This window comes from Ptychodera flava, chromosome 17 (assembly GCF_041260155.1).
Source record: "Ptychodera flava strain L36383 chromosome 17, AS_Pfla_20210202, whole genome shotgun sequence".
NCBI lineage: Eukaryota > Metazoa > Hemichordata > Enteropneusta > Ptychoderidae > Ptychodera > Ptychodera flava.
Window position 1 is genome coordinate 5,113,396 of NC_091944.1, and position 14,965 is coordinate 5,128,360.

The 14,965-nt window shown below is 38.1% G+C and overlaps 1 protein-coding gene across 1 annotated transcript in view; it reads right to left on the reverse strand.

Annotated features, from left to right (window-relative positions):
- Positions 1-1,312: 1,312 nt before the first annotated feature.
- The window catches only part of LOC139115220 (aquaporin-like), a 38,456-nt gene continuing 24,803 nt past the window's right edge, over positions 1,313-14,965 (reverse strand). The window contains exons 4-5 of the mRNA XM_070677171.1: positions 8,017-8,097; positions 1,313-7,052 (exon numbers count right to left, since the gene is read on the reverse strand). Coding sequence (XP_070533272.1) covers positions 6,819-7,052; positions 8,017-8,097 — 315 coding nt within the window. The 3' untranslated portion in view covers positions 1,313-6,818. The remainder of the gene's footprint in view (positions 7,053-8,016; positions 8,098-14,965) is intronic.

Consider the following 14,965-nt stretch of genomic DNA (forward strand, 5'->3'; position numbering starts at 1 on the left):
TTCATTGTAGTCGTTTAAAAATAAATTAAATTGTCTCGGAATTCTCTTAAGAAGATATTCACGAAGACAAATGACTCTATGAGTGGCATATGAAACAAAGCAGTACGCCAAATTAAAAACCTTAGAGCATGAAGACCAAAACGGGAAGTTGAAGCATTAACATTAAACTTTGTATTGATGCATTTGTATAAAAAGTATTGTCAAAAAGAGTCCTTCCTGATTTCAATGACTGTTAGTCGTAAATATTGCACAATAAGTAATGTAATCACTGTAAAAACCAGTAATACTGTCATGAAGTAACATTCAAAATTATGCAGTCAGTTCTCTTTGACTGGTGTTTACCTATACTATTCCAGATAACAGAAGCATATTCAAGTACAGCAATTTTAATACAGCAATTTACAGGCTTACGAGACTGTAGCACTGTACAAAAATGCTAACTATAGGATTGGTTGGTATATCATCTGCAATGGAGTTATTTTAAAGAGCAGAATTGTCTTTGACCTTATTTTTGAAAGTGGACCTGATTTTATTATACCTTTCCCGTTGTTGTAGGATATATGCTTTCCAATATAATACAGTCTTGTAAGCGTTTATAGAAATTAGCGGAAATAAAAATGCTAAATGAAATTTTGTAATGTTATACCTTCGTATCTTTTAAATATCAAGTTCCATCAACTTTTATGAAGTCAATTTAGATAATTATATATCCCTAATTAGGAAAGTTCGTTAAATACGCAAATTGAAAATTAGCTGAATTAAAAATGCTATATGACTTCATCAAATATACAAATAAGCATGTCATACGTTTGTTTCATGGTTGATGTATCCTTGTATAATCAACATCTGTAGCAAATCTTATCAAATTCTCTGAAGCCATTCTCGATGTATATGTTTTCTAGAATCATTAATTATGCAAATAAACATAAAAGCGCAAGCCGATTAATATGCTACAGCCGGTCAAAAAGTGTGAATCACGTTGACACGGAAAATACTAAAATCAAACTACAAGGCAGTGGAATTTGATGAATTTTAGTTTTATCACAGTCCTTCCACGATCGAGGGACTGTGGTTTCATGACGACATCCACTTTGGGTAAAAATGGGGAAAAACGCGGTACTCAAAGTAAGTACAGAACTTCAGTCTATCGTTTTCCGACAATGATCAAATGCACTCCTCTTACAACAAACAAATTTTGCTGTGTACTAAGGTTTCAATCCCAGACTCTCTCAGATCATATAGAGGACTGTGTTGAGATGTAGACAAGTGTATCACATAGAGATACACAAAGAAATGATGCAACGTTCATACATCATTGTAAATTTTTAATTCAAAACGAAAAATTTCACAAACTTTGCACAAACTTTACTTCATAAATTACAAATGTTCAGAAAATAATGCAAATGAGACAACACAAAACTCGGAAGATATCACAGCTTTGGTTAGAGAGAGTTCGAAGGAGTCGTATTTACATCTACGCCACTAGAGGGCGCCTCTTGCAACATGGAGTTTCCTTACACCAGCTGCAGCTGTCTGATCATGGAAATTGACAGGCTGAGTTGTCTTTGTCAAGGTAATCTACTTATTAAATTAAAATGAAGATTTAAAGTTCCGATTGACAAGAATTACTGTAAAAATATGAGCATATCGACATTTTTACAATGTAAGCAACAAAGATTTCAGGTTTCTGAAGTAACAGGACCACAGAGAAAATGAAAGATAAATGGTAAGCTCAAGGCTAATAATACTAAATCAATACTCTGCTACATTCTAAAAAAGACAGCTATTGCTGCACATGATACAACTTTCACATACTATTAATACAAACCCGTTATTTGCCACAAAATACAGCATCATAAGAAAACTGAAGTCTAAATAAGCTGTTAAAATGTTTGTTTTGTAGCTTGTAAGCATCAATGTGCTTGCACGTACGCATGTAAATCATCTGAACATGGCTATATACATATGTGGGTTTCCATGTTTCATTGAATGCATAGACTGATAAGGTTATGAAGGAAGCATTGCTGATATGCTAAGGCAGTCACTGAGAGAAGCTTAAAAAGTTACTGTATTCTTCTTCTACTTGAGCAACATAAACATTAGCAAATCATGGGCACATATTCAGAAAAAAAAATGTGTGAATAAAAAATCTGCCATGAAAGGGTTACTAAAAAATAGCGTCAATGACACTGTAGCTCCCATCCTGGACTATTTAGTGTTTGTTCTCTGCGTCAGATATTTGAACATGTGTGAAAGGGATAAAGTGCATGAAGTGAAAATACTTAAATGAAATGTACTGGAGACAGTGAAATATGTTTAATGTAATTATTCAGAATATAAAATGGAAAAAATACAGAATTAGATATATCGAATATTGTGATAAAACCATTAACTCAACAAGTCATTTACAATGACATAGTCCCCACTTGTAATAGGAGTATTAGTCTTGATGGGGCAGGAAAATGTGGTCATTAAGAAGTATCACTGGAGTGTATATGTTGAGATCTATGGGCACATAGGTCTATGTCGTTGTTCCCAATTTGAAACACATGAGGCATGTCTAAGTTATGGTTCTAAATTGGGCAAAAAGATCAGATCTCTAGCAGTATTGGCCAGCCAAGAAATACATATGCGCATTATAAATGAGGTACAAGATGTGACATCTTAAGGTCTAATATCCTATCAAAATTGGAGGGTATAGAACTTGTGGTTACTGAAATATGCATATATATGTATAATCAAGGTCAAAGGTCATCGAGGTCACATGACATTTTGAAAAAAAAAATTATATTGCTAATTAATCCCTATATGCCAAAAAATCAGATATCTAGCTCTATTCGCTTGCCCAGAATTAAAAGCGTGTGTTGTCATAAGGTCTCCCATCCTACTAAATACAAACAGTCCGGGTATGTCCATAGAGAGGATATTACGATTGACCAATCAGCGAACCTGCCGCCGCCAACGTCATGAATAATTAACCATGCAAACCTTGGCTCGTACATTGCAACGAGTTTGGAACTTTTCGGCTTTATTTCGCCCTTTATTTTTAGCACTGGGTAGTTTTTAGATGTAGACATTACGCACAATGTTCAGTGCGGCCGAGATTGTGACCGACACAAGTGGTTAGTACATTGAACATTACTTATTTGGATGAATTTCCTGGCCGAATACGGCTCCTAGAAATCAGCATTTGACCCTTGTAAATCGCCTGTTTTTGGTCAAATTTCAATTTAACCTTGCCATCTGCAGTATGGAGAATGTTTCAAGCTTTGCAAAGATGGGTCAACTGTTTTAGTCAGTCATCGGAGCACAATGGAGCACGAATTTTTCGATCACCATGCGTTTCCCGGTACGATTGACCCTTCGCTCAGAAAAACGCGCGCCGGATCAATCGCCGAGAAGTTAACCAAAAGCTGGAAAAGAGAACGAAAACGTCCAATAACTCTTTGTCGAATATGGTCAAGGGTAAAGAAACTCAGAAAACTATTCCTGAAGAAATCTTACAATTTTTTAACACGGTAGAACGTCGCCAATCGACTGGAGCTAAGATACTTCCGGGTAGTCAACAGTCTCACTCGATCGGTGGATCTGTCCGGTCACATCGCTATCTGAAACATCAAGTGAACCAACATAACCTTTGACCCTTGTTACATATACAGTACGTGATTGGTTCTTGCCTTAATTTCATTACATATACGGTACCCCATTGGCTCTTCCCTACTATCCTCTATATGGACATAACCCGGACTGACAAAGGACATAGCACTTGTGGTTACTTATTTATTGACATAAACATATATTTTAGGTAAAAGGTCATCGACGTCACATGACATTTGGTCAAAAAATTTCTCTCCTATAGTTATCCCTATATACCAAAAATCAGACATCCAGCTCTATTGGCTCGCTCAGAATGAGATATGCGCATAATTATTGAGGTACAGTATGTGGCGTCATAAGGTGTCCCATCATACCAAACATGAAGGGTGTAGCACTTGTGGTTACCGAGTTATGGAAAAATATGTATATTTGAGGTCAAAGGTCACCGAGGTCACACGTGACATTTTGTCAAAAAAAATTGTTTTGCTAAGTTATCCCTATATACCAAAAATAAGACCTCTAGCTCTATTGGCTCGCTCAAAATTAGATATGTGCATAATTAATGAGGTACAATATGTGGCGTCATAAGGTGTCCCATCATACCATACATGAAGGCTGTAGCACTTGTGGTTACTGAGTTATGGACAAATATGTATATTTGAGGTCAAAGGTCATCGAGGTCACGTGACATTTTGTCAAAAAAATTGTATTGCTAAGTTATCCCTATAAACCAAAAATCAGACCTCTAGCTCTATTGGCTAGCTCAAAATTAGATATGCGCATAATTAATGAGGTACAATATGTGGCGTCATAAGGTGTCCCATCATACCATACATGAAGGCTGTAGCACTTGTGGTTACTGAGTTATGGACAAATATGTATATTTGAGGTCAAAGGTCACCGAGGTCACGTGACATTTTGTCAAAAAAATTGTATTGCTAAGTTATCCCTATATACCAAAAATCAGACCTCTAGCTTTATTGGCTCGCTCAAAATTAGATATGTGCATAATTAATGAGGTACAATATGTGGCGTCATAAGGTGTCCCATCATACCATACATGAAGGCTGTAGCACTTGTGGTTACTGAGTTATGGACAAATATGTATATTTGAGGTCAAAGGTCACCGAGGTCACGTGACATTTTGTCAAAAAAATTGTATTGCTAAGTTATCCCTATATACCAAAAATCAGACCTCTAGCTTTATTGGCTCGCTCAAAATTAGATATGTGCATAATTAATGAGGTACAATATGTGGCGTCATAAGGTGTCCCATCATACCATATATGAAGGGTGGTAGCACTTGTGGTTACTGAGTTATGGACAAATATGTATATTTGAGATCAAAGGTCATCAAGGTCACATGACATTTTGTCAAAATATCCGAGATATCTGCGTGAACGGATGGACGAACAGACGGACATGACCCAATCTATAAGCTCACTGGACTTCATCCGTGGGGACTAAAAATTGTGTCACTGCATCCTTTTTGCAATATGAATACGATGAGAAACTAAATTTTTATTTTTCGTGGCCTTATACATGGGAGTTATGGAGATCTGCCTTATACATGGGAGTCTATGGACGTGTAAACTAAAATATGCAAATTTCACCACGATTTGCCCAAATTTGGGAAAGGTCACTCCTATGCACTTCCATACCAAGTTTCAAATCAATTGGACTTGTGGTTTCAGAGCAGGAGATTTTTTGACCAAAAATGGGAGAAAATTACAAAAAAATTCATGAAAAATAGCAAGTCCAAGATACTGACCCAAGATGTGCACAATCATTTCATGTCAGCCCAAAGTACTTACATGCTAATTTTTCATGTAATCTGCTCAGTGGTTATTGAGTTTTTTCAATTTTGACTGTTTTACATTTTTCACTTAATTTGCATATTTTTGGCAATGACAACTTCATTTGAACAAATCTCATCTACAGCCCATCATCCATGTACACACCGAATATCAAGATGAAATGTACAGCGGTTTGGAGTTTTTGATGTTGACGGACAGACATACAGACATACAGACATATAGACATACAGACATACATACATACATACAGACATTTCCCTAGCCTATAAGAATAGCTTCCATTGCCATATATACATATGGCTATGGGAGCTAAAAAACAGATTCAGCTTTCAAATGACATAATAAAAGAGGTAGTTCAAACATAAAGTCAGCAGATAAATGTCTAGCAAAACTCTGGAAAATAATTTCGTGAACTCTGATTGTTTGGAAATTATTTGAAACAGAATAACTAAAATAGTCCTACTCTATGATTATAAGATAGAGTACACCAACTGAGCAGGAAAATATATTCTTCTGTTTCACTGCCCCTCCTTTGCAACACTTGGCTCTCATTGGATGTTGTGTGCCCTCAACGGCAAAATCACACACTGCCAGCAGAACAAGCTAGACACTGTATTGCAGAACCCTGCTGGCTCTGCAAACTCAATGAACCAAGCTACACTAGACTTAATCATTTAGGGCTCAAATGGGGGCTGAGATCTCTGCCAACATTGTGCAGCCAATGAAGGGGTGTGAAAGTCTAGAAATTCATGCCATAATTAAAAAAGTTCTGGTTTCTGAAGAACTCATTGAAACAACTGGCAGTGTTCTTTGGTCCAAAAATGAACAAATTTGAGAGTTAGTGATCTTGATGTAGTGTATATTACTTTGACCCACTCAAAATGATAGTTTTCTCAGCAGACTTATGGTTCTTTATGCTAATTGGTCATTTCTCTTGCCAATTACAATGATGCTCTGACCAAAAAATTCCCCTAACTATCCTGTAACAGGTAGAAGCTCCTCTATGCTAACTCAAAATGGTTGAGGCTGCTGTGTACATATGAAAGACAGCAGTACAAAGATGGTGACAGCCAACTGGGGCAACCTACAACATCGAATTTAGATTCAGATATGCTGAAGGTTTATCAGTGACAGAAATGCATAGAAGGCAAAAGGAATTTGTGACATGATTAACAACATGAATAGCATCGGCAAGAATTGCAACACCTATGTAATGACACCAAGTCTTTTGTCTTCCCATCTGAGGAAACAGTGTAGGGCTTCAAAGTCTTGATCACATCCACATTTTTACCTCGCTGTCAAAATGACAAATCAAATGTAACTTGAGTGGAAAACATCTGGATTATTCAGATGTCAATACTGTCTTTCCAGACCAAGTGCTTGTTTGTAACCAAGGCAACCGTTTCACACAGAGACCTCATACTGTTTGCTTGCTAATGGAATATCAAGAGTTATGCTTGGTTCGCTGGTGTAGAGGTTACTGCTGCTTTCAAGACTTCCAGATGTCTCAGAGTTTTCTCGGTGTCTGTCTCTGGACTTGGAGGATGAGGGTGACCCAACCTCAATACTGGGGTCAAATATGTAGACGTACACCACAGCAGCTATGCAGCCTCCTGCAAATGGACCAGCCCAGTATATCTGCAAAGCAAAGATCATTCATTTTCAATAGGAATCAGTCTATGTGTTTCTTCCAGCGTGTCTTTATTTTCAATTTTTCACTTTCTGGCCTTGATAAATCATAAGAAAAGTAGTTCAAAATTTTCAAATAAGTTTAGAGACTTTGACAGAACACTATCAAAATCAAGTAAACAGACATTTATCATTTCTGACACTAAAAAAGTTATGCATTATTCAAGACATGTAACATGAATTGCTACTCTTGTAACTATTTTAGATAAAGTATAAAAGTCCTATACTTGTGAACAATTAAAGTACTGAAGACTTTAACTCTAAGAAATGTGTGGGTAAATATTGTGTCCTGTGCTGTACAAGCAGTGTATCATTTGAATTTGGCATTTGCATATTGTATGAACAATTGATACAATGTAGCAAAATCTAGCACTTTTTAAATGGTAATGAATCAAATCTAATCAAATATATGCAGAAATGTATTGCAAAACTCCACACATTTAGTAGGTGGTGATACAACATATATGGAAACTGAACGGGCATGGACAATTAAAACTAGCAGATATGGCCTATGAAATTCAACTGCTTTGATGAGGAGAAAGCTCCATTTTGAAGATCATGAGTAAATTTACACTAACTATAAAAACAGTTATGCCATGGAAACTGTTAAGTGATACTCAATCACAGTTCTCAACAGTTTTAAATTTAAAACACCCAATTGAAGCTTTTGATCATATGAGGGAGTTCAATCATAATTTCATTGTTAGATTTTAGCACTTTCCAACTTTTTTTTTTCGGGGGAGGGGGGGGGTCTGAGGGGGTTGGAGGTCAAACAGAGTGAGTTTCACTTGCCATACTTGCCATATGTACATGTTTTTATTCTCCATGGTCCATGAGTAAAGACTGAGAAAGATGAAGATATTCAATTGGTAATGTCTATGCCACTGTGTTGAATAGCATACAATGTACCTACCCAGTGGTCTTCCCATGTGTTCAAAACAAGAAACGGTCCTAGTGTTCTGGCTGGGTTCATACTGGCTCCTGTGAAATTGTACTGTAACACAAAACAACACAAACAGTGATATGAGTGAGAATGGCTGAAAACAACTACAGTGTTCCTGAATAATTTTACCTCACAAGTAGGATGACTTTGAGTGGAACAAACTTTCATTTTCAACAGAAAATGGGACGTACCGTATTGCTATTGCTAACACTCAATTTATTAGAAAGTATGAGTGAATTATTTCTCTACAAATCTTGCATCTCCTGCATATTAGGCTGGGAGGAAAAGACTATTTGCTTCGAAAAAAACTATACTGTCATGCCACTTTCTTGGTTTTTTTTTTCTTTCTATTTTTTGTAAACAAGATAAACAACAAAATGACTTCTTTTTTCCATGGGTTGCAAGGAGAAGGCAGCTTCATACACTTCATCAATTTTAGTCCTTTGCTTTTTTGGATACAATATTGTGAAATCATGTAGTTTGTATGTATGTTGTTTACTCTAGAAAACTATTATTGGTTTATAATTGTTTATAATGTAGGGTTATCTGCAGTAACAAGTCTATCATTAAATGTGATATTGGCCAAAATACTCATTACTTATGCAATGTCTACTTGATATAATCCAGACAAGCCTTCTCGGAAAGCAGTTTCAGACAAAAATATTTGAACTTCACATAAGCTGGGATCTGTGCTGAATCTGATTAATATCAGATGTAGAGTACGGCGACGTCTCTGTACTTGCGCGGTGTTCTCTTGCTGTCGCCTCTCACTACATCTGACCAACTCCCATAGAAGGTCGCGTTCAAATCTCGCGCTCTGGCCAGAACAGCCGACCTATCAGAAGGCGCCTTACAGAGAACAATAGGTATGACTCGCAAGCGCTGGGGCATGCATATCACGAAAATCAAAATGGCATTAAAGTGTGTATTAAACCGAGCCATCCACCCAGTTGTAAACACTTGCGCACGGCGAATTTAAAAATCGCCTGTCTGTAAGTTTAATGTTGAAACATGCCTTTCATTAATAACTGTGCAAACGGAAATCTCGCGGACAGACTTTGAGACCAGCCCTGTGTACGATGCTGTGTGTTCCCGGCGTAAAATACGGCCTCCCTCCACAACCCTGCCGACCCTCATAGGAATACACAGCGACATTGGTACGCGGTCCTCATTTGGACCGCGCACGAAAAGCTACCTTTTCTGACTACCTTCGGCCGAATAATTCATTAGATAACGCCATTATATACGATCTTCAAGATATGTCCTGTTCCTGGACAACTGACCGACCGTGAATCGCTGGTAAACTATTAACGGTTTGGGGCAATAGCAAATTTTTGAATAGAAGCGAGGTCGGCCAGGGAGATAATTACGAGAACTCGGCCAGCTGGAGAAGTCAGCCAGTAGGCGAACTCGGCCAGTAGGAGCATGGTTATATGATGAGACTACAGTGTTCTTCTATTTTCTAGGTTTCGCCAAAGTTACAATGTGAAAGCAATGCCAATACTGGGTGCCAATATCATTCATGAGCGTGATGTTTGCAAACTTCCTTCCTTGCTTCAACGCTAACTACAAGATGACATCGGCCGCATGCCGCACAGTGTGGTACATCTTGTTTTGCTTTCCATTAAACCTACGATTTACTCCCGTCAAACCATAACCTAAACCGTTATTCATCCATGGAGGTCTCTCCTTCTACCTCCATGATTCATCCAACGATCAACGTCGTCATCATTACTGCCAATTTGTACCTCTCGATCGTACGCTCGACTCGCGATCTGCAGAAATGCTGAGGCCGACCAATTTAGTGGAACGTCTTCTCGTTGTTTTTCTGAATGTTCAACAAAATAACATCAAAATACTAAAATTGGCGTGCGTATAAAAGCATCTGTTGACTGTGAAGAGAAAATGTACGCAATCGTATGTAAGTGGCCGACCTCTCCCACTGGCCGAGTTGGTCACCGCGGGCACTGGCCTAGCCCTGCGTACAGGTCTGTGCGTTCCCGGCGTACACAGTTTACGCAGGGCTTGCAAGTTGCACTGGCCGACCTCTCTGGTTCAAATTTTGTTGCAGTCTGTGAGTGAGCGATTGAGTGACTCGGGTAGACATACATCGGAATTGAGCTGCTTTCGGCCGAAAGTAGTTAGAAAAGGTAGTTTTTCGTGCGCAGTCCAAATCGGGACAGTGGTCGCTGTGTATATTCCGCCTATCGGCAGGGCTGTGGTACATGGTGGGAGCAGGCCGTAGATACGCCGGGAACACACAGCATCGTACCCAGTGCATACAGTGAGCAGCGCCCAGTGAACGACTTTGGCTGCTCAGCTCTACCGTTTAATACTTATACACTCCAGTACAATGTGTACAAGACAGCTGAGCGGCCAAAAATTTCTAGACTGGAATTTGAAAGTGCGTCGTGTTGTGTACTTCTCGCTGTAGATTTTGAACAACGATCGGATGTTTACAGCGATGAAGGTAAGAAGGGAACACGACATTGCATCGACGCACTCGCGTAACGTGCAATCTGATTGGCTGCTTCAGAGCGCAAGATTTGAACGGGACCTTCTATGGGAGTTGGTCAGATGTAGTGAGAGGCGACAGCAAGAGAACACCGCGCAAGTACAGAGACGTCGCCGTACTCTACATCTGATTTTAATCAGATTGGGATCTGTGCTGGCTTTGATGTGAAATCCAAGAAGAAACTACAACAAACAGCTCTGTGGAAGAGATGCCTGGATGTGTACATGTAATTGATCCCATAATCGAGGTCTTAGTAGGTAATCTGGCAGCGCATAGAACCCCTGGATCAGGCGGCTTTGCTTCCTTCACAGCTGGTTGTTTGTGGTTGGACAATACAAGTCACGCTGACTCCAGTTGGCAATTGACATATGAAAGCAAACAGCGCTGTTGGCCGGGCTACTAGCTCTGTTGAATCCTAACAGTTGTGTCAAATGCTTCATTAAAGTCTGATTTACCATTAATCAAATTCAGTTGGTGGAATTATGTACATATACATGCACGTGTAGATGTACATGTAGATAAGTTTTTTGGTAGAGGCTGTCTTCAGAGCCCTATCTAGGTTATGTACATGTACATGTAGTTGCTTTCCTCCGTCCGGTCATTGAGATCTCATATAAAGAAGCTCACATGTAAGCCAGTATTAAAGTGATGTGAGAGTCATGACACACTCTCTCTGTCTCCCTCTCTCTCTGTCTGTCTCTCTCTGTCTGTCTCTCTCTCTCTCTCATAGCAGTAGCAGCAAATATATGTAATGAAACCTTTTCATATTTTCATAGCATGGAATAGAATGAACTAATATTTTAACCATGCTGACAACTGACCACATTAAATTTTGAAATGTATATACTTTTCATAAGCATGTTAGCTTTCTGATCTGTAGAAAGTTACAAATAAATAAGTCATTGCTAGAGAGGCATTTTTTTGTTATATTGGGAAACTACACAATTTATAATCAATACAAATTAAATATGCTTATATTTTGTTGTCTGGAACCTTTAGGTTTGGTACGTTACCCCAATATACCAAAACTATGGGGTGGTTGTAGATAACAAATTTTCCCATCAAAATTGACAGTTCAAGATTCTGTTTCAGTTTTGTATTATTACAAGATATCTGAACCTAAAATTCATACAAATAATTGAACACAAAATGGTTTCTTGAAACCTGAAGTGCATTCTAGTTCTGAAATTACAGCTTATTGTCTCTGTTTATTTGGCCTAGCTTCATATTGATTTCAACAGCTACCCACAAATATAGTATGGTCAATAGTGTTTCTTACCAGCCTATCATAGCCTCAAGTAATACACATAGCTATCTCATATGAAAGGAATTTTTACATGATAACACTGTCAATAAAAGTTAATAAAGAAACAAATTTAACTGCCCCGGTGTATAATGTTTCATAGAAAGCACAAACTTTGTCACGACACAGGCAGATTAAAAGTGTTCAACACTAGATGAGGTGCTGAACCAGTGACCTGTAAAGTGGGTCATACTGTGGCTATCATGATAACAGCCCTGTATAGAGTAATGGGATTATGGGAGGGAATGATGAAATGGTTGGCTAAAGAGTGTGAGCCAATGCTACAAGATAGACTTTGTTTGATGTCTGGATTCAGTGTGGGAAAAATGAGACGATTTATTGACAAATCATGCAATTTCTGTCTTTTATTACCTTCAACTTCACTCTGTTCTCTTCCCCAAAGAGTTCTCTTAGAACAATCACCAGCCTTGTTTGTGATTACTCTTTATTCAAGTAAGTATAGACTTGGCTTAAAGGACTGCAGAATAGAGGCTCCATTAAAGGGACAAAGTCATCCATTTTTCATGAATTTTGTTTGATGTCAGATACTACTTATATTGTTTGACATGTTGAAAGATACTGACTGGATGGGTGAGCATGCATATATTAGACCCCGGTTTTATACACGATAAACAAAGCCATCGCGAAAATGAATTTATGGTCATGACCATTAATTCATTTTCGTGATGATTTCATTGATCTTGTCTAAAAACGGGCTCTAATATATGCATGCTCACCCATTTACAGTATTCAGTATCTTTTGACATGTTAAACAATATAAGTAGTATCTCACATCAAACAAAATTCATGAAAAATGGCCGACTTTGTTCCTTTAAGGAGTTAGATGATGTTAAGCTGGTACATGTACATGTAGATGAAAAAATGAATGAAACTATTGAAGGGGATGAATTATACAAAAAACTTTTTAAAGTCTACATTCTCATACATGTAGGATGCTGTATTAAATTTTACTTTCATTAATAGCACGATTGTGATATTCTATAATATATGATGTGATTGGCTACTGAACATTATATGAACAAGACTGTCCAATACCAGAGTCTGTCTCATGCAAAACTCTGTTGAATTGCCCAAGGAAAGATACACTTGAGGACTTGCAGTCTTGTATTTCATATAAATCAACAAGTTTCCAATTCTGACAGAACTGAAAACGTATGGAGCAATATTACCCAAGGGGAAATAATGTTGCCTTAATGGACACTGCAGGGCCCAGTCCTCTTTAGCTCAGTACCAATCTATCACCAGGAGCAGGAAACCACTCATCTGCTTTTTATCATATCACAGCACAAGAAAACTGAGTCATCCTTCCCACCGCAACTTGGTGAGTTTCCGTTGACGCTTACCATGCTCCAGTGACTGCTCACAGAGTTAAAGTGCTCATTCAGGGTAGTAAATTTCACACACTTGTTGGTCCAAGGTTCTCTTGAGAGTTTCAGCTCCTGTCTTGCAAAGTTTGAAACGCTTTGGTGATTTCCTGACAAACTGGGCCACTGTTGTAGCATAGCATTTCTCAGTTGTTAAATCAAGACAAATTACAGCTTTTATACATCAATGTATGTCAAAGGACTTAATGTTAGACTATTAAATAATTTATCAGTGATCACGCAACCATGATAGAGGGCTGTCACTGACAGGATGATCTCTGTAGAAAACATCTGATATTTCTATTTTCCTGATATTCAAAGCCTTGTAACTTTTAACTTTGCAAGCCTCTAACTGTTGGGATGATTTCGTGTGATTCAGGTATACAGTACTTGTACATGCATACATTTCAGTCAGATTTCAAGAGCACTTGAATAATTTGACTGGTGAAAGATGAAGACAGGTTGTTGCTGCACAATGATGAGAAAGTACATGTGTGACTGTCCTGGTGAAAAAGAAGGCAAACATGGGCAAAATTTTTCATTTCGCAGCAATCTGTTTGTCTCAGGAGGCCTGTTGTGTAGAAATACCGGTACAGAGCTGGTACTCCTTTAGAGGGAGTGTGAATTGTGCTTGTACATCTTTGCTTCAGCCAAGTTTTCTCCCAATTTGTCAACAACTTACCGTCCTTCAAATGTACAGTAAAACTGTGCTATTAGGGTCTAGTCCAGAATCTGTCTGGTTAAATTTGTGCTTCTGTTTTGAAATATGATGAGAAAGATGCTGCAATTTGCAGGTTACGAGAACACTAACCTTGTGCCATGGTGACTGTATGATGCAGCATACACTATGGAAAATCAGTAACTGACTTACATGATGAGAAATATAATTTCCTAACAAGACATTGCTGATGTTCATTTTATTTAAATACATGTGTGATTGTAAATCATGACACCAATAAGACTTCAGACTGAATCTTTTCAGATACCACAATTTTCATATCTAAAATAAGTTCTCGGTTCCACAAATTTACATATGCCTCATCATTAAATTTTGATAAACCACACCTTTCTTGATATTTTCTTATTGGTACGATTTGAAACTTGTGCCTGAAACCCTACAACTATTGCATGTAGGATACCAATCTGAGGTTCTGTAATCAGCACTTCATCCACAGATTGTTTAAACTGTAACAAATGGTTACAGCTGGTGTTTTCTCAATGTCACACTGATACTTTGGCCAGCCTTTGATGGAGTTTCAAGTTGCCTATTAGCCGCACAGCCATGGTGTATTTAGATCACGCTGCCTGCCCACAAACACGTTCCATGTGTGATCAATTACCCTGACCAGCCTATTCTGTCTCTCAGTAAGAATTACACTCATCAGGACAAAGTGGAAAGCCCTCTCACTACAGCAGATTATAGCATTGCTCTTTAAACCATAAAATAAATCAAATGGGATTTTCTTAAAACCCCCGCCACAGAATCATTTTGTGACTCATACGTGTAAAAATAATTCCAGAACACATAGTGTCAATTAAAGAGGTCAAAACAGTAATGTTAGGAATCTGGCTGCTCGTACATCAAACGACAGAAAAGCTGTATACTCCATGACTCAAGACTTCCCTCAAGTGTGTATCAAGATTTCTGCTATGGCAAAAGCTTTTGAAACAGCAATATATAGTACAGTGTACTAATAATGTACCCGTATGGAAAGT